This window comes from Strix uralensis, chromosome 4 (assembly GCF_047716275.1).
Source record: "Strix uralensis isolate ZFMK-TIS-50842 chromosome 4, bStrUra1, whole genome shotgun sequence".
Taxonomy (NCBI): domain Eukaryota; kingdom Metazoa; phylum Chordata; class Aves; order Strigiformes; family Strigidae; genus Strix; species Strix uralensis.
The window spans coordinates 96,707,762-96,731,391 of record NC_133975.1 but is presented as its reverse complement, the minus strand read 5'-3'; the positions used below and the strand labels follow the sequence as shown (position 1 = coordinate 96,731,391).

The following is a 23,630-nucleotide window of genomic DNA, read 5'->3' as shown; positions in this document are numbered from 1 at the left end:
AACCCACTAGCATGTAGTTTAGAGCTGAAACACAATATTCTTCAATGAATGTTGGAGAATTTACCTTCAGTCAAGCTGGCAGGAGGTTGTAGCTGCCGCTCTCCATACAGTATCCTCCTCTTCCTCAGAGGATCTGCTCTAGTATTTTTAATGCTTTTATTAAGTCAAAGCAAACAACACAAGGTTTCCTGTAGAAGCAAGCTGCCATTTGTTCACTTTTGGCCACAATATGTGATGATCACTTGCTGCTAATTCATTCTGAGATACTGTAATTGAACTGTGTGTTCAAAATCCTTACCTTCTCTTTCCTCTTTCTGCCTTATTTCGTACAGTTTGGAGTTGTCTTACTTATTAATCAAGACCAAGATTTCTTGAAGTTTTATTTCATCTCTTACACGGAAACAAGGGGAAATACAGATAAAGGAAAATAATGTATGGAAAGAACTGATTCAGCTCATCAGAATTCTGAATTTAGTTTACATGAGATCCAAAAGCATTTTCCTGCTTTTCATATCCAAGTCCTTAATGAGGCAGTTTTGTCAAAGTGAAATCTCAAAAATAGAATGTTCCAGTAAGATGTCTTTTAAATCTGTCTACTCTTTGTGTATGCTAAACTCATCAACTGCTTTTCTAAAATAGCTACTGTTTTGCAGCAAATGAAGCACAGACAATTGAATGTGTCAACACCACTCATGTGGAGTCACGCTAAGATTCATTTATTTTTGTCAGGCACCCATACTAGTAGTGAATCAACTGAACTGCATTTGTACTCAGATGTCACATGTATTGCATACCTATCTCAAAGACCTTGGTTCTGCTCTCAGATGGGTTGTGAGCTGGAGGACTGTCAGGAAGGGCTGCAGTTACCCAGAAGAATTGATACTGGGGAACATCAAGCTTCTCATCCCTGCAGAAGTCTCTAAAGACTACCCCTGGCTGGCACCATTTCCAAATTATTCTGAAAGAATGGAAGCCCTTTTTTAGTATACTGTTCTTCAAGAAAAGACTACTTTGGCAGATTAGAATAACTACAGCAAAGTATCTGGTGTATCTTCTTTAGGGTGGTATGGAGAAATAAGACTTGCAGTAGGACAGCTCAGTGGATTATGGTCAAAAAGATAATGATGATGAACCAAAAGATAATCCTTTGCACAGGATCTGTAGGACCTCCACTGCTCTATAATGATGGATTCAAACCTTTGGTACCAAGCTGAGGGTATCTTTCAATTTGGAACTTCCCTGCCCGGCACTTCTGGAATTCTGTCTGGGAAAGTCTGGACAGAAATATGTATGTCTGCATAATGCAACAAAACACACTGGTCCAACGCGTCGTGGTCAGGTACCTACAGAACATTCATTTTCAAATGCTCGTAGAGACAGAAACCTTTCTTCAGCTGAGCAGCAAACCAGCAACATCTGAAATTGCGGACAAAGAAGAGACAAGCTGGTTAGACCTGCTTTGTGCATTAATTAGAATATATGGTTTTACTATAATTTTTTTCCTGGGCAGGATGATGGGCAAGGAAGAGCTTTTGCTTTTATGGTCTGACCAGGGTATGAGAGTGAAAAAAAGGGCTGCAAGGGAAGTGGATTGGAGACAGCTCACATGGTTGTCACTATCACAGAGTCATCAAAGTCATATCGTATTAGCTCAGTAAACTTCACTCTTCCAGATGTTGTTGTTTCTGAGAATATATATGAGGTTATATCCTTGAGCATATGGTGCTATTTCAAAAGTTACACCACAGTAGGTAGTTGAGTAGGAGGAGGCAATGAGCGAAAGAAGCTGTATGCATGTATGTCTGTCGGGGCCACCTTTCCTTCGGGGTTTTCCACACGCCTGTCATTGCTCCAAATGCCCATATTGCAATCAGGCATGAGCTAAGTTGTTATATCGTTTGTTACCAAGTGGAAGAGTTAAGAGCTTCTCTCATTTTGTAATCTCACAGACATAGGCTACTTGTTTCATAGACAAATCTGACGTTGAAAGCGTTGATGCAGTGAAGGAGTAATGCAGTTTTACCCTAAGCAAAACACATTTTCCCTCCCACTAATAGGACAGTCACTGAATCTGGGTTCCTACTCCTGACTGGAGGTGTAAACACAGAGAGGGTTCTCAGGGGGCCTCTGTCAAAGATGGTGTGGCAAGGGTGAACTATGGTATGGGCCACTAGGACATTCAGAAGGCTTGCTAGCCTTTCATAGCTAAAATGTGGGGCACATTCCATCTTTTCCTTAAACGCTTCCCTAAGGGAAGGGACTGTTTGGAGAAATCACCTCTTGTACCATCTTTTAGAGAGATGAATATTGTGCTATATCAATGGCTACACAGAAAATGTTTATACTTTTAAAAAATTTATAGATCAATACAGACTATTGAATCATATCAGAAAGTAATCATGTATAATATAGTGACTTTAAACCAGTGGTTGCACTGGAAAAGCTTTGTATTTTAGTGTCTCAAAACTTAGTTTCCTGACCCTTTATAGACTCTCATCAATAAGCTGGAGGTAGAAGTCTGCTTCCTGTTACTGAACCACTGAGCCAGCTAGTCTCTTGACCTTACTTGGATTTGCACCAGTAGCATAGAAATAAAATGTTCTGAATTCCATTAATGTTTCATTAAGACAGCTATTTCATGACTTCAGCTGGATCTGTACCAATGGCACACAGTTGAAGAGCTGTGTCCCACTGCTGATCCAGCTAGGCAACCAATTCAAAATAAAAAAGAACAGAGGTAAGAAATTACATTTAAGGAGCCACTGCAAAAAAAATCAGACCTGTGTGACAAGAAAATTATAGAAATTATATTGAACACCTATTCTAAATATGAAGTGTCTCTGATAAGTTTCGATGAGTTTTTAAATCATCCTTGCCCACACTGTAATCAACAGAACAAACTGGTATCTTCCCATAATCATACTGAAGTTTTTTTTTTTTTTTTAAAAGATTTCTACAGGTAACTAAACAAGTGCTTCCTGTATGCTCAAACTGTTTCACTGAAATGAATAATTAAGATATGTTATTCTATAGTGCTCATGATAAAATAAAAAAGCCTACTATGTCGGCCAGTGGACCGAGACTACCTGGAACAACAGGGCTGGAAGAGCCAGCTTAAGGAAAGGGCAGTGTTTTGTTAATGGACAGATATTGCTAATTAACAGCATTCACAAAGTAATGTGAAAAATTTCCTGAGAGTTTACTAAGTTGTATTATACTTCAGCACTGACATGACCAGGACAAAATGTGACTATCAGTTGTGTATTGACTTTGATGAGGAAAACTTTTTTTTCTCTGAACACTCAATGTGAACTCTGGTACGGACTGCCAGCATGCTTCCTAGAACATTTCCCTGCAGTAAAAGGTTTCTTCCTCACACACACTTGTTTCCTTACTCTGGTAAAAAATTTGACTGCAGGACATCCTGTTTACAACCTTCTCTTGAGCTATTATGGATCTACCATTATGTTAACAATCTAGTTTAAAAGGACTTTCATACCACGATTATAAAACCCCTCCTATTGATTTCACCTTGTTCTTGACTCAGTCTTTTTAAAAGTGTAAGTTTGTAAACTTATACTATTTCATTACATTAATACAATCCTTTACTATATTTCTATACATAAAAATCCCACACAAATCCCACTAGTAGGCACTTATAAACCAGGAAGTACTAACACTAATGTTGCCAGTGAAATCTGAATTCTGCCCCTCCCTCTTACCATCCACAAGAGCAACAAATCAACAGGCTACATGGGGAGACTGTGAGATGCTCTGAATAAACAATACTGTTTTTAGTGTAGGGTGCGAGAATCCTCTTCAGGAAGCTACGAAATGTCAAGCTACTTGCTTGTACTTTAGATAATTTCAGATACGTTTGAGAAAAAAAATCTTTTTGCCTTGTCTACAGCAGAATATTCAACACATAGTGACTGAACCCGTGAGGGAACAGCCGTATGAGCACCAGCGATGCAGTATATCTTCAGTAACCATGCTGTTTTGGGTTCAGGCTTACACCCACCCACATATGTTGTATTATACCATTGCATAACCAGAGATCTCTGGAGCCCGAATTCTCAGTCTCTATGGCTGCACACACTGCAACTGCTGTGCCAATACAGAAATCCTGATATTGTGTGCTGGTGCACCACCCCATCAAAGTGCTACTAGTGTGACTCTCCCTGAGACATAGGATATTTCTCCAGGCCTTTGTGTTTTCGCTAGTAGCCCATCTACAAAAATGGTATGCTAAAGAGGAACGTCCTGAAACGGTTCATTAATGTCTATGCAAATTATGAATGCTTTCAATAATTGCTTGTTAGTACGCAGTCAAAACAAGAATAATCCAGAGTCTGCTATTGGCAAGATAGTATTGAAACCGCAACAGGAATATCTGAAAATATAAATATCCACTAGAGTCAGAGGGCTTATACTTTGACAGTGGGTTATCATTTGCAGTTGATGATGTTGTTATTAAATGTGGAAGACATTTGCATACATACTCATTCAAAACGAGTTTAAGTATTTGCTTCCAGACAGTTGCCCAAATCGTGTAGTTCAACTAATACAAAGTAAAAATCGTTGTTATGATACTAAGTTGTTTTATCTAAAGGTTGTGGAACAAGTTTTAATCTCAAGAGGAAAGGGGAAGAACTTGAAAGGGAGAGAAGGGAAGAGGCCTGCGAGGATTGCAAGAGAACCTTGATGAGCCCTGGGGATTCAAAAGCTGTTGGGAAAGTTTTGCATCTCTGTATTTCATGCTAACCAAAAGAAAGGGTAATTACCATCCTTGCTATTTACATCATCAGGTGGGAGTCTGAAGGACTGAACTGTTAACCCAGTGTAATCAGATGACACAAACAGCTTTGGATTCTGGGGACCAAGAGCAATTTGGCTGGGAGCTCAAATCCAGCCGGACGACTGGAAAACCGCCTGACCGTGCGTTTTCACGACCAGTTAATGCCAACTTAGACCCGCCCGTCGGCTGACCCGGGAACTCCTGCCCGCCTCCTGCCCTGGAGCGTGGTTTGGCAGCAGCTCCCGGGGGCTGGTGCCGCCCTGGCGTGGCAGTGCCGTCACCTGAGAGAAGGAGCTGCTCCCGGTGAAAAATAGAAGAAAAAAGTGTTGGTGTTCGGTGGCGCTGAGGGGCGTTCGCTGGCAGCAGCGGGTGGTGTCGTGCGAAGCTGGGGGCGAAGGCCGGCGGGGAGCGGCCAGCATTCAGCCGGGACACCTCCCCGGGAAGCCGGCTGGGGGGTCAACTTGCCGCTGGGCCAGACAGCAGAGCCCGCTGCGCCTCGGGCCGGGCGGCCAGGGACACCCCTTGGCCGCACCCCCAGTGTCGGGGCTGTCGCGGGGGTTGCGCGATGAAACGGCACCTCGCGGGGCAGGCTGCAGCCCGCCAGAGGGGTCGTGAGGAGCAGGTGCACCGCTACACAACCGACTGCGGCCCCGCCCCGGCCCGGCCGCCCCCAGGACGCGCCTGGCGTCATGCGCCGGCCCCGCTCGGCGGTTACCGGTGCCCGGCCGCGCGCTCTCTCGGCACTGGATTGGTCCTGCCTGGGCCGCGCGCAGCACGCCAGTCTCGCGCCGCGCTCCGCGCGGCGGTGTCTGCTCGCCCGGGCTGGCGCTAGCGCTCGCCCCTCCCCTCCCCGGCGTGGCCCCGCCCCTCTCGCCCTTGCTCCTCCCCCTTTGCGCTCGCGCCGCTCTCGCGCTCCTGCCCCCTCCCCCCCTCCCCCCCCCCCCCCCCCCCCCCTCCCGCTCGCTCCCTGTCAGTGCGGTGGCTGCGCCGGGAAACATGGCGGCGGAGGGGATGATCTTAACGAACCACGACCACCAAATCCGCGTCGGGGTCCTCACAGGTAACGGGCCGCGGCCGGGGACGGCGCAGGGGAGAGGCGGAGGGAGAGGCGGGAGGCGGCCGCCAGCCGGTGCGCGCCGTCAGGCCGCCCCGCGGGTTGCCCCGGCGGCCGTCTGCCGTGGTGGTGTCGCCGCCGCTGCGCAGGGAGCCGCCGCTCCGCCGGGCGTGCGGGAGCCGAGGCCTCGGCTCCGGGGACGGGGACGTGGGGGCGGCGCTCCGGCCTCCGGCGCCGCGGCAGGGAGCGTGTGCGAGAGGCCGGGCGGCGTTGGGCACCGCCGCCGCCGGCGGGCGAGGGAGCGGGCGGGCTGCTGGGCGCCGCCGCCCCGGGGACTGGTCCGGGAATAACTGACCTGGGGGGGACGGAGCGCGGGGGTGGGCGCCTGCCGAAGGGGACGGGGGGTCGAGACACGGCCGGGCTTCCTCCAGAGGCGGCGGAGCTGTGAGTGCGAAGGCGTGTGGGGAGAGAGCCTGCGGCCGGCGCGGGCTGCGGGCCGGCGGGAGCCGGGCCTGCCTTCCCCGGGCGGCGGCGGCGGGAGGCGGCCTGAGCTCCCTGCGCCGGGGGATGCCTCGGAGCCTGGCACGCTGGGCACGGCAGGCAGCTTTAGGGTGACTCCTTCCTCTCCCCCTCCCCGGCCTTTACTTTCGGGGGGGTGTGGGGTGGGTGCGTGTGCCCGTGTGCTTTCTGTGGGGAGGGGGAGGAGGGCATGTCTGATGCCTCCGCTCAGAGCGCACGGACGAGCCTTTACTAAAGCCCGGGCAGGCGGCTGTTGCACAGAACGGTTCCCAGGGCCGGAGCCGGTACGTGTGTTACAGGCTCCGGGGTTTCTTCGGCCTTCGGGGGGGCCTTTGCGGCTGTTCCGGTGTACCGTGGAGCCGGCACTCCGGCGGCAGCTCGGTACGCCCAGAAATGAAGTCCCGAGGGGTTCGGGTGTGTAAGGGCGTCAGTGGCATCTCTGGTGAAGGAAAGGGCGAGAGATTTTAGTGAATTTTTTGCACGTCAAGCTCAGGAGCTTTTATCGGGAGCCTGGGAAGACATGACTGCTCGTGGAAGGCAGCGCCGTGAGCACGCTGAGGAGTCGGAGGGTGTGCGGAGCGGAGGGGAGGCGTCCGTGGTGGGGAAGGCCGGGACTTAACCCGAAAGTTATTTACTGAACCCAGCGATGTTTAACCCGAACACTCTCGTCTCACGCCTCCTTCGGAAACGGGTTCGTGCCCGTGGTGCTGGGGGACTCCGTACCCGCGGGCAGCGGCTGGGCCGCCCGGGGCGGGGGCGGCCGAGGGGAGCCCTCGGGGCGGGGGGCCGGGGGCAGCCCCGGGGCGGCGGGCGCTGTTCCCCGGCGGGTGCTGAAGCGCCGCCGCCGCCGCCGGGGGAGTGCCGGGGGGCAGGAGTCCATCCCTTCCCGAGAAGCATTTGGCTGCAGGGCTATTTGGACGGTAAACCGCTAGAAGAGCACAGTCTAACAGAAGTGGAAATCCCCAGCGCTGCTTTCAGGCAGTCGTGTACTTAATAAGGCCAGGGCAGGTCTGACCAGATGCAGAAGTCAAATTGGGGGACTTTGTGCCTTCTGTTCCTGAAAGCAAGGCCATGCAAGAGATTACATATTATTGAAAAAGTTAAAGTGAGAAGGAGGTGTTTGCTGACAGAATGCTCTTTGCATATTTTGTACAACTTCATGCAGTGTAACTTGGATTTTTACTTTCTGTTGATCAGTGAGTTGTAATAATTTTCACCTGTAAGTGTTCCCAGAACACAGTACCAGATACAGATGGTGTTAAAATCATTTAAATAATGATTAGGTCCCACAATAGATTCAGCTAATATTTCAGAATTTATAGGTTTTTATTTTGTAGTATAAGTCCCGTTTGAGCACTCTTAAACTCTTTTAACTTTGTGTCAGAATTTGCAGTTCCATTGAGGAATGTGGCCTGAATTTAATTTTTTGTTTTTAAAGGAAAAACGAAAGGCGTAAGTGAACAGAACAATATTAGCCCTTTCCCCTTAATGCCATTGTTTGGAATTGCAGGCTGAAAAATTTTGCAAATAATTATTTTGCCCTTTTGAAAGGGGACCCCTAGGTTTCTAACAATTTTCCTAGCCCCCTTTTTGTGTATGTTTGTAGACAGGAAATAAAATTTTATGTGAATGTGTTACTTCAATATCATCTATTTGGCCAAACTTAATTATTTTCTGTTCTGGCATTTCCTATAACCCCTGAAAGAGAATATTTGTACTTTGGAGTGTTTGGACTCCCTAGTTGTTTCTGTTGTTTCAACTGTGGAAAGACTTCAAAATTTAAAATTCACTGTTCTGAATTTTTCTCGTGGAAATGAACTAATAATTGCTTCTTGGCTGGTGTATGAAGGAATAAGTGTAGGAATGGAAAGGTTAGGTATGAGCACTATTTTTTTTGGTTTAATAATTTAGAATAGCTCAGTGATCAGAAATTAGATACTTAACATAACATGATTTCTTTAGCTTTTCTAATTAAGATCATAGCCATATGTTTATTTTGTTAGCAGTATATACTTGTGGGCTTATCAGCACAGGCATATAGATTTCTCTTCCTATTAGACATGGCACACTCAGTTTAGAAAGTACCAGTATTGCACCTTATGGTAGTGTTCAGATAGAGTTTAAATTTACTTAGGAGTAACTCCTTTGAATTAATTTGGAATAAAATTGTATGTTTATTTTTAAATGAGGACATAAAATAATTCAGACGTGTTGTTAGTCTTGTCTGTTGTTGAGATTGATGTCCATTGCTCCGGAGTATATTAATACAGAGTGAATAATGTTTGTCATGTAGCTTAGTTTCATTGCATTCAATTTTATTTTGAGTAGGAAGTTGTACTTAGTTTTGCTTAGTAGACCCTTGTGTTTGTGTGTGTATTGCTAGTTTCCTATCCAGAAACAACTGTATATTTCTTCACTTGTGACAAATTAAGACAGGTACAAGGGATTAGAGAAATAGAAAGTTTGCATATTGTTTAGCCAAACTTGTTGCGTTCAAATGCAAAATTGTGCAGAATGCAGCACCTTGGGGTTTTTTTAAATTTACTTGTTAACTACTCATATCCAAACTGTCAAGGTCTTTTAGTTAAGAGTCAATGAGAAGAATAGAGTCCATAATTAGGACATTTTTTCAACCAGAAAGAACTGTCTTCCTGAAGTCTGGAAAAGTACTTTAGTGTATACAGCATCTGCTGACTTGCAGATGTCATTCATGTTTATTTTTGAGTCTCTAACAGAAAGTTGTAGAGTTAAGCTGAATTACTGAAACAGGAGGAAATGTAAACAATGACGGATTACAAAACTATGAAACTTGTAAACTAGAGGGTTATGTCTTATGTGAATAAGCCCCAGTGTTTCATGAAGTGTTCAGATTAAAGATACTTAAGTTCCAAACCTAGGTTTTCCTTCTTTTACCATTGATACATAGTGTGGGCATATGAACTAGTAATTGAGCTTCAGTGTTATATTATCATGAGGTTACCCTTAAGCTAAAATACATTTTAAAAGGACTGTGACGCTGACTGTCAAATTGGGAGATTTTTATGATGGAGAATGAGATAGCAGAGTTGGGCTAACAATGGCCAAAGTGCTCCAGATATCTTCTTTTAAAAAAGAAACACGCACAGAGAAACAAGAAATGTGGGGTAGATAAACAAGGGAAAAAGAGAAAAAATGTCTACGCTTATGGTAAAGGTTGGATTATATGCATGCTCTGTCTGCAGTGTTGTGTACCAGTGCTTCCCTAGTAAAATACATATCCTGATATGGAATTATTCTGGTTGCTCCTTGCAAGCGTTTCATGTTTGGGATAGCTCTAGCAGAATGGTTGTTAATCAGTTACCATTGGTGTCAGGATGTTGAACCTGAATTAGTAAGTACAGAGTTTTGTAATGCTGAAGTTGGCTAGAAAAGGGAAGAAAATGTGTGTGGTGCCCAGAGTTGAGTCAATATTAGGTCATCCTTCACTGATGGCGACATTGGTAAAAGTTACGTAATCTGTGACCTTTCTTGTTATGTGAGGGACTAAACACACCCTTGACTAGAACCATTCAGAGATATCTAAATGATGTTGCCATCTCCACTAGCCTGATGGAAAAAAAAAGAGACTCATTCTCTCTGGTTGCTCTTTTATTTTGTCCTTTTCCCTCTCCATCCCCATTTTCTTCTGATTTACCTCTCTTCTTATTTTCTGTCCAGTAAGCATTTAGTGTAGCTGGTCAAAACTTCCTGTTTTGTTACATGTTTTTTTCAGAATATTTCTGATAAAAATTTGTCAGGTTTGGGGGTGGCTAATAAAGCTTCATTCAATGTTTGTCTGCTCTTGAGGTAGGTCCGTGAGAAAGAGTCATCACTGGACACAAACAGCATTTTCTGACTTTGCTCCTCTTTTTGTATTGTTTTTTGCTTGTCTAAAAAAACCAATCTCAGGCTAACCTTTTTCAGGATAGTTTTACCATATCTGCTATTGCTTAAAAAGTGGTGATACAGCTTTCCACCGTTATGAAACGTTTTTATATGAAAGGGAGTAAGGAGTTTTGGCAAAATGCAGCCCTTCACTAATGATTTCTTCTTCAGGTACTTTATTCTTCTTTTCCTCCTCTAAGAAAAGATTAAAACATTCTGAATGATAGTTGTTGCCATGGGCCTACGCAATAAAGCAGACAAAGGTTTCTGAATGTGTAACCTCAGAATTTATTTAACCTCTTAGCACTGTAGCGTGAAAGGTTACACCAGTATCTTTAAGTGTCTGAGACCATTTAGTTTGTTGAAATAACACAATGTGTACCCTATTGAAGCAAGCATTCTTCTTGGATAGTGAGGATGTTGACTACTTGAGAACATCATCCAAACAAAGAGATTACCCGTGCAGATCTGAAGTTCACCAATGTAAAAAGTTTTGTAGAAATTATCTTTTGAGAAATGTGGGGAACAAAATACTTAGAGCGTCACTATTTGTTGGTCAGACTATTTAGAAATGTATATATAATACAGACATTGTGTATTTCCAAGTAAACATTCATATGCCTCTCTCCTACTTTATGAGGTACCTTCTTACAACTTTCCTTTAAGACCTTTCATCAATAGCATGCAAATTACAAGATCTTTTCACAGCGGTGATGCCATTCACGTTTTGGACGTGTGTTTGAAGTTACGGTGAACTTTCTTACAGAGGCGTGGGTGGCAGGGTAAGGACTGACATTAGGTTTGCTGGGACTTGTCAATATGTCTAAATTTGAGGTTGGTTAGTTTTTTGCTTGTGATCTGCCTTTCTCTCAAAAACTACATCTTATTGGGCACTTGTCTTCAAAACATAGATTCAGGTCAGGAGCTTTTCCTAGGAGCCTTAGTTTTCTTCTAAAAGCTAAGTTCAGCAAATGAATTCTAGAAGTAGAGAAATGCTGTACTTCCATTAAGAGTAAAACATTCTAAACTCTGAGCAATATTGATTTTCATCTTTCCCAACTGTAAGGCTGTCATGTTGAGTTTATCCATAGAAACTAGGAGATCTCCCTCTTTGCCATTTGTAGCTGTAAGTCTTCACAAAAGCATTTCTTTCTGATTTTTGATACGGCTATGGTGATAAGCTTTTTATGTCTAGTGAGTGTGATCTGTAAAATTGTCTGCTTTCCTTTTTTATGGTGTTGAATACGAACCTTTGTCTTTTATACTCAGAGGAAGAAAGTCCTGGACTTTTTTCCGGTTTTTTAATGTGCAGTGTGGAACAAAAATTGGTGACTGGAATCTCACTGATAAAGCAGACTCTTACTTACAGTTTAATTTGCTTGCTACAATACTGTTTCTTTTGAACTGAAAGAAGTGGAAACGCTGAAGTTAAATGCAAGAGATTATTTTCCAACGATGCATGGATGTTTTAATTAATACCTACTTATGTAAGAAGTGGCCATTAATTTGGAGGTTTATGTGTTCATATAGAGCAGGGGTGAGAAGTCTTGTCTAATCAGTGTTTATTGATTTGGAGTTTACTTACCCAAGTACAGTTGAAAGACTTCCAGCTTTGCCCATGCTCCATGTCTGTAGTTCATATTTAGCAGTACGGAGTTTAATAATTACATTATGCTTTCATTTACTAGGTTTATATTTGTCCCCTTTTCCAGTACTGCGGGGAAACTTTCTGTGCTACTTAACTTAAAAATTAGTGATCGTGGACTTCATGAGAACTAAATTCTGAGGTAATCTTTAGTTGGTTTGCTGGCATTGTTAACTGGACAATAACAGAATATATGATAATCAGTCCATGCTTTGGAGAGTCTAGCATACAAAAGCCTGATATGCAGACACAGAATTTCTCACCTTTAATGTTGATTTACCCATGTCTGTTTCCTTGTTTGTTTTTTTTTTTTCAAGTAAGAGAGTAGAGCATCTTTCTGAGAGGTACTTTTCTATCATACTAGCATTTCACCCATAGCTTCTTTGAAAGTGTCTGTCTTGAAACTTAAAACACTGTAAAAGCAAAGAATTTTGCATGCAGTGCCTTTGTGAAGTGAAAGTTAAGATTTTCGCTTTGCTTTTTCAGTTGTTCAAGCTAAAAAAGTTTATTTTGAGTATGTGGGGAAAATACTTTTTTTCTTATTCCAATGGTTGGAAAAGTTTTGCTGACAGGGTTTAAAGAAATCTTTTTTGGAGATAAGCAAGTATAGTTTTTGTTGTCTGCAATTTGTGAGATTGATACTATGCAACAAAAGGACATGATAACTGAAAATGAGAACAAATTTTAGGTCTTGTTAGAATATTTAGAAGGTCTTAAAGTGCAGATTAAAGAAATAATTTACGTTAAGTTCCTATATGTAGATGTAGTATGCAACTCTGCTTGTATCGAAATGGTCTTAGTAGTCTTGCATATGACAGAATTCTTGAAAGTTTAGCAGAATGCCTGAAAAAGCTGTTCTTGGAGAATAGGAGGCTAACAAACAACTCTATAGGAAATTAGCAGGTAGCAGCCTTTTTTTATGTGGGATGTTTTTAATTAAAAAAGTAGCATAGCCTTTTAGGTTGGCTTTCCTTTTTTTAAAAAAAAATCACAAAGCAATTGAGAAGTTAGTTGAAGTTTTCAAGGAACAATAATTGCATAAAAAAGTGCTTGGTAAAAGTAGGCTTAATTAGGCAGTTATCTTAGGAAATCTCATTTTGCAAGTAAGATTTGTGTGTGATGTTTTGTTCACTTGTTTTCATACTAATTTACTAAGGCCTATTTTATCTGAACTTACTTGTCAAGTGGAAAAAAATAGCATAAACACTCAAGAATAATCTTCTATATACATTTGGCAAAATCCTGCAAAACAGGGCTCTATCCTACTATTACAAGGTGGGTGAATGATATTAATGGTGTTTTGTAAGGAATAAAATACATTGTCCCTCATACTCTGAGGAACTTCTACTGGCTGACTTCAGTGATTCAGTGAATAGCTATGTATTACAAATTCTATTTTTTTAGCATTAAAGTGTTTTTTGATGTATACTAAGACCTGAAAGAACTGACCCAATGTTAATTTAGCCCCATATGCAAGTGAGTTACCTAGAACAGTAATCTTTAATAGTTTTATGCTTAATATAACACTTCATTATGTATTCAACATACAAATTGTATTAGTAGACCAATATAGTAATATATTTAGGACCACAACTATAGAAATACATGTTTCTCATATACTTTTTCTAATTAAATTATATTATGTAGTAGAGTGAAGAAGCAGAATGCATGTGGGCTTTGAACTATAATGTATTTTGGGCTTTTGAATACTTACTGTGTGGTTATGAAATTCTTAGTTTTCTTCATTGTACTGTATATTGTAGGGAATTTAAAATCTATGTGGAATATTTTTCATTTGAAAAATCTTTCTTGTATTTATTTTGTTGGTTTTGCTCTATGGCATATGTGACTTCTGAGACCTAAAAGTGGGAAGTAGAAATTTAAGAATATGGTGTGGTTTTGTTTGTTGGAATTTTTTAAAATGTATGCTGTGGGGGATTTAAATACATACTGAAATCTAGGAAGTGAGCTGTTATTCAGAATCATTTTATGGGAAGCTGTGTGGATGAAGAACAATATGCATTCTTCAGGAATTAAAATGAATTGCAGTAAAGTATCCTGCAGATCTGACTCGGAAAGGGAGGGTTCTTAGGATCTCCACAAATGACGGAATAAGCAGAGGTTGCCAGTAAAAAACTCACACCTTTTTCTCTTAGCAAGCTGCTTCTAATGCCCTGGGATAGGCCATTTAGGGAGGGATTGATAGCAGGGCATGAGATGAAGTCTGTAAAGCCTTCATCCAGTAATTCTTGAAGAGACACTGAATGTGGCACTAATTAGGGATCTGGCAAACCAATACACTTCTCTGCTATTTCTTACCTGTTCCTGAAACAATTGTCATGGGGTTATGAAGACAAACTAGACTGTAAAAGAAGACATTGGTGTCGGTCAGGTATGTATCCTTTTGCCCAAGTACTTGCAAATCTTGTCTTAGGAAATTTTGGGTGGCAGTGTAAGTTTCTAGAAGAAGAAAATTTCCAGGAATTCAAATAGGTATTAGGTAGTTTCCCAGTGACATGGTTCTTTTCGTATGCTGTAGTCACGTAGCAGTGTAGATGGTGAGAAGCCAAAGGCTTACTATGTACTCCCTGTCAGAATCTTCATCTCAGAAAAAAAATGAGAAAGCAGCAAGATGCCTAAAAAAGTAAGTACGTATCTAGTGAGAAAAATGCCTGTTGTTTCCAGAAAAAGCTGAAAAAGCAAAGATTAAAGGGAATAGGTACTTTTCATATCTTCTTCTCTTAGCTTAATTTTCCTTTTTAGTTGTCTGAATACTCAAGGGGAGACATTAAATAAGCCTACAGCAAATCAAGGATCATCAAAATCAGCTTCCTTGGAAAAATAAGGTGTAATTTAATCATACTGAGGAAAAATGTTGTGAAACATATCTTTAAGAGATAGTGCAGGGACAAAGTGTTTCTGTAGATAACACTCAGAAAACTCCAGAGATGCTGGGAAAAAGTCACAACAGATGCTCATATGTGTGTAGTTCCCTCTGATTAAAACTTCAGCATTGCTGTTACGGTCTGCTTTAATACTTTAAGATAATTTAGAGAATATTTTAGAACAAATGTTATATAAAGCAGAGCTTTTGGGGAACGTTTTTGTAATCTCCAGGTTTTTCTCCTACTGTCATTACAATGTCCTGAAAGAATTCCTTCTCAGATAGTCACTCTAATGATGTTCCTTTGCCTTGACAGATGTATATAGTAGATCAGTGAGGTGTAACTCCGTAGCTACTAGCTTTAGCTAAATCTAAATGAAAGTACTTCTAGTTATTGTAAAATATACTGATGGCAGGCTTTTTTAATAATCACTTTGATCTTGTGGGGGGAATTTCCTTCCCTCCTAACCTCCCATTGTGAGGTATTCCAAACCATTCTGGACAGACAGACATTTGTTCTGGCGTTTATTTAGCAAAATAAAGAAAAGAAGAAACCAGTAAAAGGTATGTAGAATAAACCAGGAGGCCTAAGAGGATGTTGAGATTTTTGAGAGAAATCGTACAACTTTTTCAAGTAAATGTGACTACAGGGTAGCACTGTATGGCATAAATCTTTGGACAGAAGTCAAGGCACAGAGCTTCAAGAAGCTGGGAATGGTCACATTAGTAAGATGTGTATAGTTCAAGTTGGGTATATTTAAACTGCTCCAGAATCTAATGCAATTCTGACATTTGTTATTTAGGAAGACACTCTGTTCCACAGTAGGAAGGTAAGCTGTAAAACCTTAAGGTCTGATCTTGCCAGTTAAATTCCAGTAGGGTAAGAATTAAAACTATTACTAGTGTCTCCAATATGCAGGACCTTATTGTCTGAGTGAGATTCAGGCTTTTTTCCTAAGTGTTGAAGATCAAAATGGAAACTCTAAAGTTCATGTTAGAAGCAACTGCTGAAAAAAGCAACTGCTCAAGAATTTTCTGTGATCGTTAAGCTGCAAGAATGCTCACCTGCCTGTTCCTATTTCTTTATTCCAAAGGCTGTAGCTCTAGTTTATGTACAATGGTTTCAGTACATGACTTTTCTCTTTGGCTTGGCAGTTGATCAAAGAGAATTAGTGAAAATACTAGTTGTCACTTCACCATTGTTTTGTCAGAAAAGGGTTCAAGTAGACTTTTTTTGAGTGCTTTGGTGAACATAACATCTTTCTGGAAAAGGCATCTGAGGCAAATTTCTGTATAGCATTAAACTGGGACATCATGGATTATCTTTGATATTAGAAAAATATCTTAATTCCTTGATAGCATGTCTTATATTTGGTTATTGTTATGTGTAAGATGCTGTGAGAACTTACCAAATCATAAGGGAGATTTTAGATGTGAAATAGTAATAATTTTCATTATTTCTTACCAGAATAGTAGCAGCTTCTTGTATCCTCCCCAATAATTTTAGGAAGTATTCAGATTATTCCTAGTATCCTTCTTCTGCACCAAACAAATACCCGCTAAAAATGTTCTACCTGTACTTCAGCCTCTAGAAAGTAAATTCAGTTGTGCATATGAAAAAATATGCAGACAAAAACCTCTTTAAAATGAATGGTTGAGATGTCATTAGCATCTAGAAAGAATCTAACAATTAGGGCACATTCAACAGCTTCCTCTATGTTTAAGATATTGTGAAAAGATCAGCCTGGAGTCATTTGAGGCAATAGCAAAATATATATTATTCAAGGCATAAGTTTCAACTTAACCCCTAGATACTGACATTGCAACTAGCAGCCATTGGAGGAAAAAACAGGATTGTGTGTGCCTCCTACAATTCTTGTGTGTGGCAGAGAGGTCTTCCGGTGGGTAGCGCTGAGGAGGCTTTCCTGACGGTGGAAAGTGACCGGAAAGATACTGGCTCTTGCACCGTTCCTGTGCATTTTGTGAGGGTGATGCGGGTGAGGGCATATCCTTTGAATCTTTGCATGCTCTGGAGAAAGTACCTAAAGAGATGTGAGAAATGCCTTTTGTTAACTAGCCTTGAAATTACTCTTAATTTATGCTAGCCTAAAGTAAAATTCAGTAGTAAGTAAAAGTATTTCAAACATCCAAAATAAGCTACACAATTACAAATTTTTATAAAAGCTATAGATGAAGAAATGACAGAAAACGCATGTTTACTCTAATATCTGGTTTGAACAGGCCCTCCCTGTACCTAGCTGACTTTTCTGTTAGGAAAATACATGCAGCACTTTGGCAGGGATTTTATCTTCCTGCATTCACTACATCTCCAGCTGTGTTATTCAGAGATAATTTTCTTCTGGTGTACCATGCAGTCTGCTATAACTGGTCACTGCTTTGGAGCCCAACAGGACTTTGTCCAGGTTTAATCTTATGCCCCGTGGAATTTTGGGCATGGTTCTATCATCGCTGCTGCTTGTTCACTGCCATGCTGTGCTGTGCAGGCATAACCTGTTGTGTGGCTGTGCAGGCAGGGAACTGAAGCAGCTGAAACTTAACCAGCCAGAAAAAAGGGATCCTTTCCAGCTGAATCAGGTGTGTGATCTGGTTCAGCACTGAGCTTGCAGACCTGCTCCGGCAGGTGAATGGTGAGCAAGGCTGGCAGTTTTTTACCTCTACTGTCAAATTTTTTAGACTCTGTTCTTTCCTTAGTAGTCTTCTATCCTGCCATTTTTCACTCTGCAAAACAAATTTAACTGGCTAACCTAATGGAAGACTACTCTTCTTTTTGAGAGATTAGTTTTCTGCAGCCTGAACAAATTGAAATGACTCAGCAAGGGACCTCAGGAGTGCCAGCGTGAGGGAGGGGCTGGATTGCACAGGTGGGAAAGGCAAGGGCAGGAGATGGGACTTCTGCTTTCTGATCACACCTCAAACAGATGGATTTGTGTGTTGGTTTTGTGTAGTTCACTTGCATTAATTCACAAGATCGTCTTGACACTCCTTTATCTACCTGAGTGTTGTCTCATTTCTTGCAAGTGTTGCTTTGTCAGGCCAGGTATCCTCTTAGTGGTATTTGCTAGCTTGTCCTGCCTGACAAGCAAAGACACTGCCTCTACTGAATAACAAGTAGGAAAAAAACAGTGAAGGAAGGAAGGATTTGTCCATTACAGGAAATTATTTTGAGGAGAGGGTAAGTCAAGATATATTTTCCCATTTTTTATGTAAGCTTCTTTGATTCATGTGAGTAATAGCTAGGTGAGTATGAAGGCTATGCTAGGCATTTGTGCTTAATGAAGAGCTAAACATTTGATAACTTGCATATGTTTGGTAACTTGAAAAGCTAAACATTAGACTGCTGCAGTGTTAAATCTGGGAAAAGGTGAACACTATGTTACACATTTACAGGCAAATAGGGTTTCTTTTTATTAATGTGTTAATTTTTAATAGTCAAAATGTCTAATATTTAGTTTTTGTAACCTATTGTCTTGACTACAGTATGCCTGACAACTAATTTGAAGACTATATACATATTATTTATATGTATACACATATAAACATTTATTATATATCAAATAACATTTATATATACATATGACAAATTACCCGTTGCTACCAGATCTAATTTGCCTTTTGCTTGAGGGACTTCTTTGGCACCATTCAATCTGTCATCTTACTTACACTCAGTATAGTTTTTCTAAGCATATCTTTACCAGCCAGTTTAGCTAATATGCTAACTTTGAGGATGCTAACCTGATATGTACTAAACGGCAGTTGATAGGCTATTGACTTACTTTTCTTTTGTTGGACACCTGTCTGTACACCAACTATTTAAAACATCTGCATGCAAGACCATTTTCTAATTTCACTTTTGTCCTGCATACCTTCTTCTTGCTGACCTGAACAGAATCATTACCTTGCTCTTGAGTGGACTGTTACCCATGTGATGGAGGTAACTAGAACAACTAGTCACAGGCATCAGCTAGTTGGGTAAGTCAGGCTTTGGGATTCTTGATATTTCCTTAGAAAAGGGGAGGGATTGGTATGAAGAAGTAGGGTAGATAGTTTAGTTATGTAATTGTGGCCAGCAGACCATGTACATTTGTCTAAGGCCTTATTTCACTGCAAATCAGAAGCCTGCTGGTCCATGCATTTCATAGAATCACAGAATCGTCTAGGTTGGAAAAGACCTTGAAGATCATCCAGTCCAACCATTAACCTAACATTGACAGTTCCCAACTCCACCATATCCCTAAGCGCTATGTCGACTCTACTCTTAAACACCTCCAGGGATGGGGACTCCACCACCTCCCTGGGCAGCCCATTCCAACGCCCAACAACCCGTTCTGTAATGAAATGCTTCCTATTATCTAGCCTAAACCTTCCCTGGTGCAACTTGAGGCCATTCCCTCTTGGCCTATCGCTTGTTACTTTGTTGAAGAGACTCATCCCCAGTTCTCTGCAACCTCCTTTCAGGTAGTTGTAGAGGGCGATGAGGTCCCCCTTCAGCCTGCTCCAGACTAAACACCCCCAGTTCCCTCAGCTGCTCCTCATACGACATGTGCTCCAGACCCTTCACCAGTTTCGTTGCCCTTCTCTGGACACGCTCGTGTAATTCAATGTCCTTTTTGTAGTGAGGGGCCCAAAACTGAACCCAGTAATTGAGGTGCGGCCTCACCAGTGCTGAGTACAGGGGTAAGATCCCTTCCCTGTCCCTGCTGGCCACGCTATTGCTGATACAAGCCAGGATGCCATTGGCCTTCTTGGCCACCTGGGCACGCTGCTGGCTCATATTCAGCCAGCTGTCAATCACCACCCCCAGGTCTCTCTCCGATTGGCAGCTTATTTGTCCAATATTGTATGTTTCCATGGTCTCCATGGCTACTAATTATGTATTGACCATGGTTTTGGGATCCAAATGCAGACCTTGGAGATAAAGGTAGTTACCTAAACTGAGTTTTGTAAGTTGCAGTGTAAGTAGCATCTTCAGTATTAAGATACATCTACAGTGGAAGTGTGATTTTTTTTTTTTTTTTTTTTTTTTAATAGCAGAAAATACTGAAATGCTGTAGTCACTGAAAAAGCAATCCTAATGTTAAAAACCACTCCTTCTAGAAGAAAAAGTTAAAGATTAATAATAAAAATGAAATTTTATGGGAAGTGGGAGAAAATCAAAGTATAGAGGGGCCTGATAGCCACATTATATAAATCAAAGCCATATCATAAAGTATAGCTTCTAGCAAAGAATGTAGAGTCTGAAGTTATATAAATGAGGCGTAAAGGCTGTTAATGGAAAGCAGGCTAGCTAAACAGGGAAAAAGATCTGCGTGCTTAACGATTATGCTTTTGTAGGTATCTTCAAGCCTCCCATTCACTAGAAAAGTTTAACACGTCGTTTAACAAGGGCAAAATTAGGAAATAGGTTTTGTAAAAAGAATAGAGAAATAAACCAAATTTAGCAAATGCTTGTAATCCCAATAGTCTTTCCTTAAAAATCCCTCACTGAGCCTTATTCAAAGTTGACAAGTATTGAATGTTTTAGCAATTCTTTGTGATAAATTAGTGTTTTACTCCATTTTATTAACGGTGAAATTAATCCCACCTAAAGAAGTAATCCTGTCCATGAGCTCTCATTTATCCCAGCAAAATTGTTCATAGATATATGGTGAACAAAATGTCAACTGATCCAGATGATAGTATTTTGTGAAGCTAGTTTTCAATGAATTTCTCTCGGTTTACTATGAGTAAATGCTCGTGCCCACACAGTAGAGATGGGAACAAGTTGCTGCCAGTAGAAAGAAGGTGGGATTTTTTTCTTTTGGTAATAACGCATGAGAAAAACTGGTCTTTGGCAAAGGCATTAGTGTCCTGTGTTCTTAGGGAATATATGTTGTCAGGCCTTCAAAACTTATTACTTACTTCAAAAATTATTACTGCAGTGCACTTTCATCAAGCTTCGTTTGGAAAAATCAGAAGTTACACTCTTAAAGAGACAGAATGGATATGATCACATCTGGTAGCCTTGTGCACCACCTGTTGTCCACTGATTGCAATTTGAGAGTTGGTGACCTGAGGCTACATAGAGTGGCCCAAAACTCAACAGCTTTTCATTCACTTAATCATGCTTACAGAAGCATATGCTGTTTGTTGGTGGTGTATTTCTCTTTTTCTTGGATACTAAATGATTGGCTTCCTGTTTTTGAAGTGATTGTGCTACTTCTGGTGATGTCTGGTTGATCTATGAATCTACTTGACTAATGTCTTCTTTCAGGAGAACTCTAGATTCTGTTTATTTTAATTATTTTTCTTTGTTAACCTGTAAAGAACTATAGGGTATTTGGTGAGGCTTCAGGATTTAATCATGGCTCCTATTACAACCAACATAAAAAGTTTTGGAAAAAAGGGGGCGTGGGGAGAAGTACTTCCTAGATTTTCAGCACTTCCTCTTTCCCTTCACCTTCTCACCATTAAGCAAAATACTTGAGCACACTTAGTGCTTGCAAGAGAATAAAGCAGTAAAAAAAATAAAATCTTAGCTCTTTTTAAAAAACAATGGAAGGTAGAGAAGTAAGGCCAACAGATTCCTTTGCTGTCATCTTCTTTCATGTGTGACTTTTCATCTTTGCATTTGGTTTAGATTGTGCTGGCTAAATACTGGAAATGGCTTTTCAATGCTTTTCTGCTATTTTTGTTTTGAAAATACTTTTCAGTTACTGTTATTTCTGTTCTTGTGTAAGTCTTGTTCTTTGTGAATTGACAAAGGCATGCTTCCTTTGGGACTGACAATAATAGCTTTTGTTGCCTGTAACGTGACAGGTTATACTGAAATCTTTCTTAGCAGTGTTTACTTTTTTAATTTTTTTTTTTCCTTTGGGTGTATGTGCCTTTATACAGAGTTCATTGATCAAATATATATCTTATTCAGATTATTTTTGGTGTTTGGTGAAAAGTCAATCTCTTGAATGCAACTAGATTGAGAGTTTTTCTTACAGAATTTCTACTAAATGTCAAGTGCTCGTTTTCTTGGAATTTTTTTGTTTGTAATTGCTTTGAGTTGACACCTCCTGGAATTTTAGGATTTCATTATCAGGTTAGCGGGTCAGTATTCATAATTACCTTTTGTTTTCTCATCTCATCTCATCTCATCTCTTCTTTTTCTTTTTTTAATCTGACATATGACAAGGTATCTCTTCCACTTTGCCTTGCATTCCTGAATGACTGCTTAGGCAACTCAATGAAATACTTTTAATTCCCCCACTCCATCTTTCCTTTCTTAGCATAGCTCTGAGAAGAATGAGTTTTCCATATGTAACTGCTTGTAAATGTTACCATTTTTGACTATGGTGTTACTGTTGATTCTTTCAAGACTTCATTTTTTTCCTGTTTCTTTTATTTTTGCGGCCAGTGAACTTTCAAGTAGTCTGTTGTCCAGGAGTATATATCTGGAATATGTACTGCTTTAATGCAGTACCAAGGAAGTCATTGAAAGAAATCACTGAAGGTGATTGTGGTGGGTTGACCCTGTCCAGCAGCTAAGCCCCCACCCAGACTCTTACTCACTGCCCCCAAGAGGGTTGGGGGAGGGAATCAGAAAGGCAAGTGAGAAAACTTGTGGGTTGAGATAAAGGCATTTTAATAAGTGAAGCAAAGCTGTGGGTGCCTTACTGAGGTCAAGGTAGACAATATCCAGTGTTCTCCCCCTACCAAACCAGTCATTTCCTTGTAGAAAGTAGATTTTGTTAGGCTGGGCTCTGTCTGTCCCCTTTCTTCAGGAATACCGGCATTTTATAGATCAGTGCAAGGAAGCAATGTCCCACTGTATGGCTTTACTATAGATTCTGATATACAACCTCTAGGATGAGGAATGATTTATAAACATCTATTGTCTGTTTACTTTGTTGGCTAATTGTTTTTCTGCAATTGGTGAATAGCATTTTTACTTCTCACATGTTAGCTTTTTATAGCTGTTTAGGAGCCTTTGGCGATTCATCACTTTTCTTGTCCCTTCAATGGAATCAGAAATGGAAATTCAGCTTCCATACTTTCAAGGAGTTTCCTTCATAGGAAAAAAAAAAGTATACATTTTAATTATTTTAGTTCCATTTAAGTCAATGTGATACATCTGTAATGTTCCTCTGGGCTGTTACACAGCTATCTAATGTCAATTATTGTGCATTGATGATGCATCTTAAGATGCAGACTGGGTTTTTAACCATGTTATGTGAATGTAATTGGAGAAAATCCTTTTATTGGGTGCCCAGATGAGATCATTTGAGTAAGGACCTGGTTTAAAGATGTTTAAAGCTCACAGTACTGCATGGCTTGCCACTGTTCTGTGATTTATTCTATATTGGATGTAATTTCAGATATTGGATTGTGACTGATAGCATTGCTCGCTGTGTAAATCTGTATGAAGTTCTTTCTGCCAATGTACATTATTTTTTAGTTATACATTTTTCAGATTTCTTTTATGCAAGCAAATTCTCAAGTAAAAAGAAAGTCTTGAAACTTCTATGCTAGATAGGTTACATGTTTAAAAAAATGTTTTTTTAAGTCTCTGAGGACAAGAACCAATGCTAAACTGGTATGTGAGGTTCTTGAATAAGCTTGGATTCACTCTTGTAACTGGCTTTGTCTACTCCAGCCTGACTTTTAAAATACGGATTACTAGTAAAACACACTTATTTAAGAATTACTTATAGAACTATTATAATGTAATATATGTTAGAGATCCCTAGAGGCTGCAGTTAATTTGACTATTAAATGAGATGTCATTTATTAAAGATTTATGTAACAATCCTTGCATCAAGGGCCTACAGGTCATTTT

General features: G+C 40.8%; 1 protein-coding gene across 21 annotated transcripts in view; it reads left to right on the top strand.

The window, feature by feature from the left end:
• The first annotated feature begins 5,762 nt into the window (after window positions 1-5,762).
• GPHN (gephyrin) overlaps window positions 5,763-23,630 on the top strand; it is a 303,525-nt gene continuing 285,657 nt past the window's right edge. For all 21 annotated transcript variants that reach the window (XR_012628894.1, XR_012628893.1, XR_012628892.1 and 18 more), the window contains exon 1: window positions 5,763-5,858. Coding sequence is in view for 18 of the 21 variants with exons in the window: in XM_074868126.1 (XP_074724227.1) it covers window positions 5,795-5,858 (64 nt within the window). In the remaining 3 variants the exon portion in view is untranslated. The remainder of the gene's footprint in view (window positions 5,859-23,630) is intronic.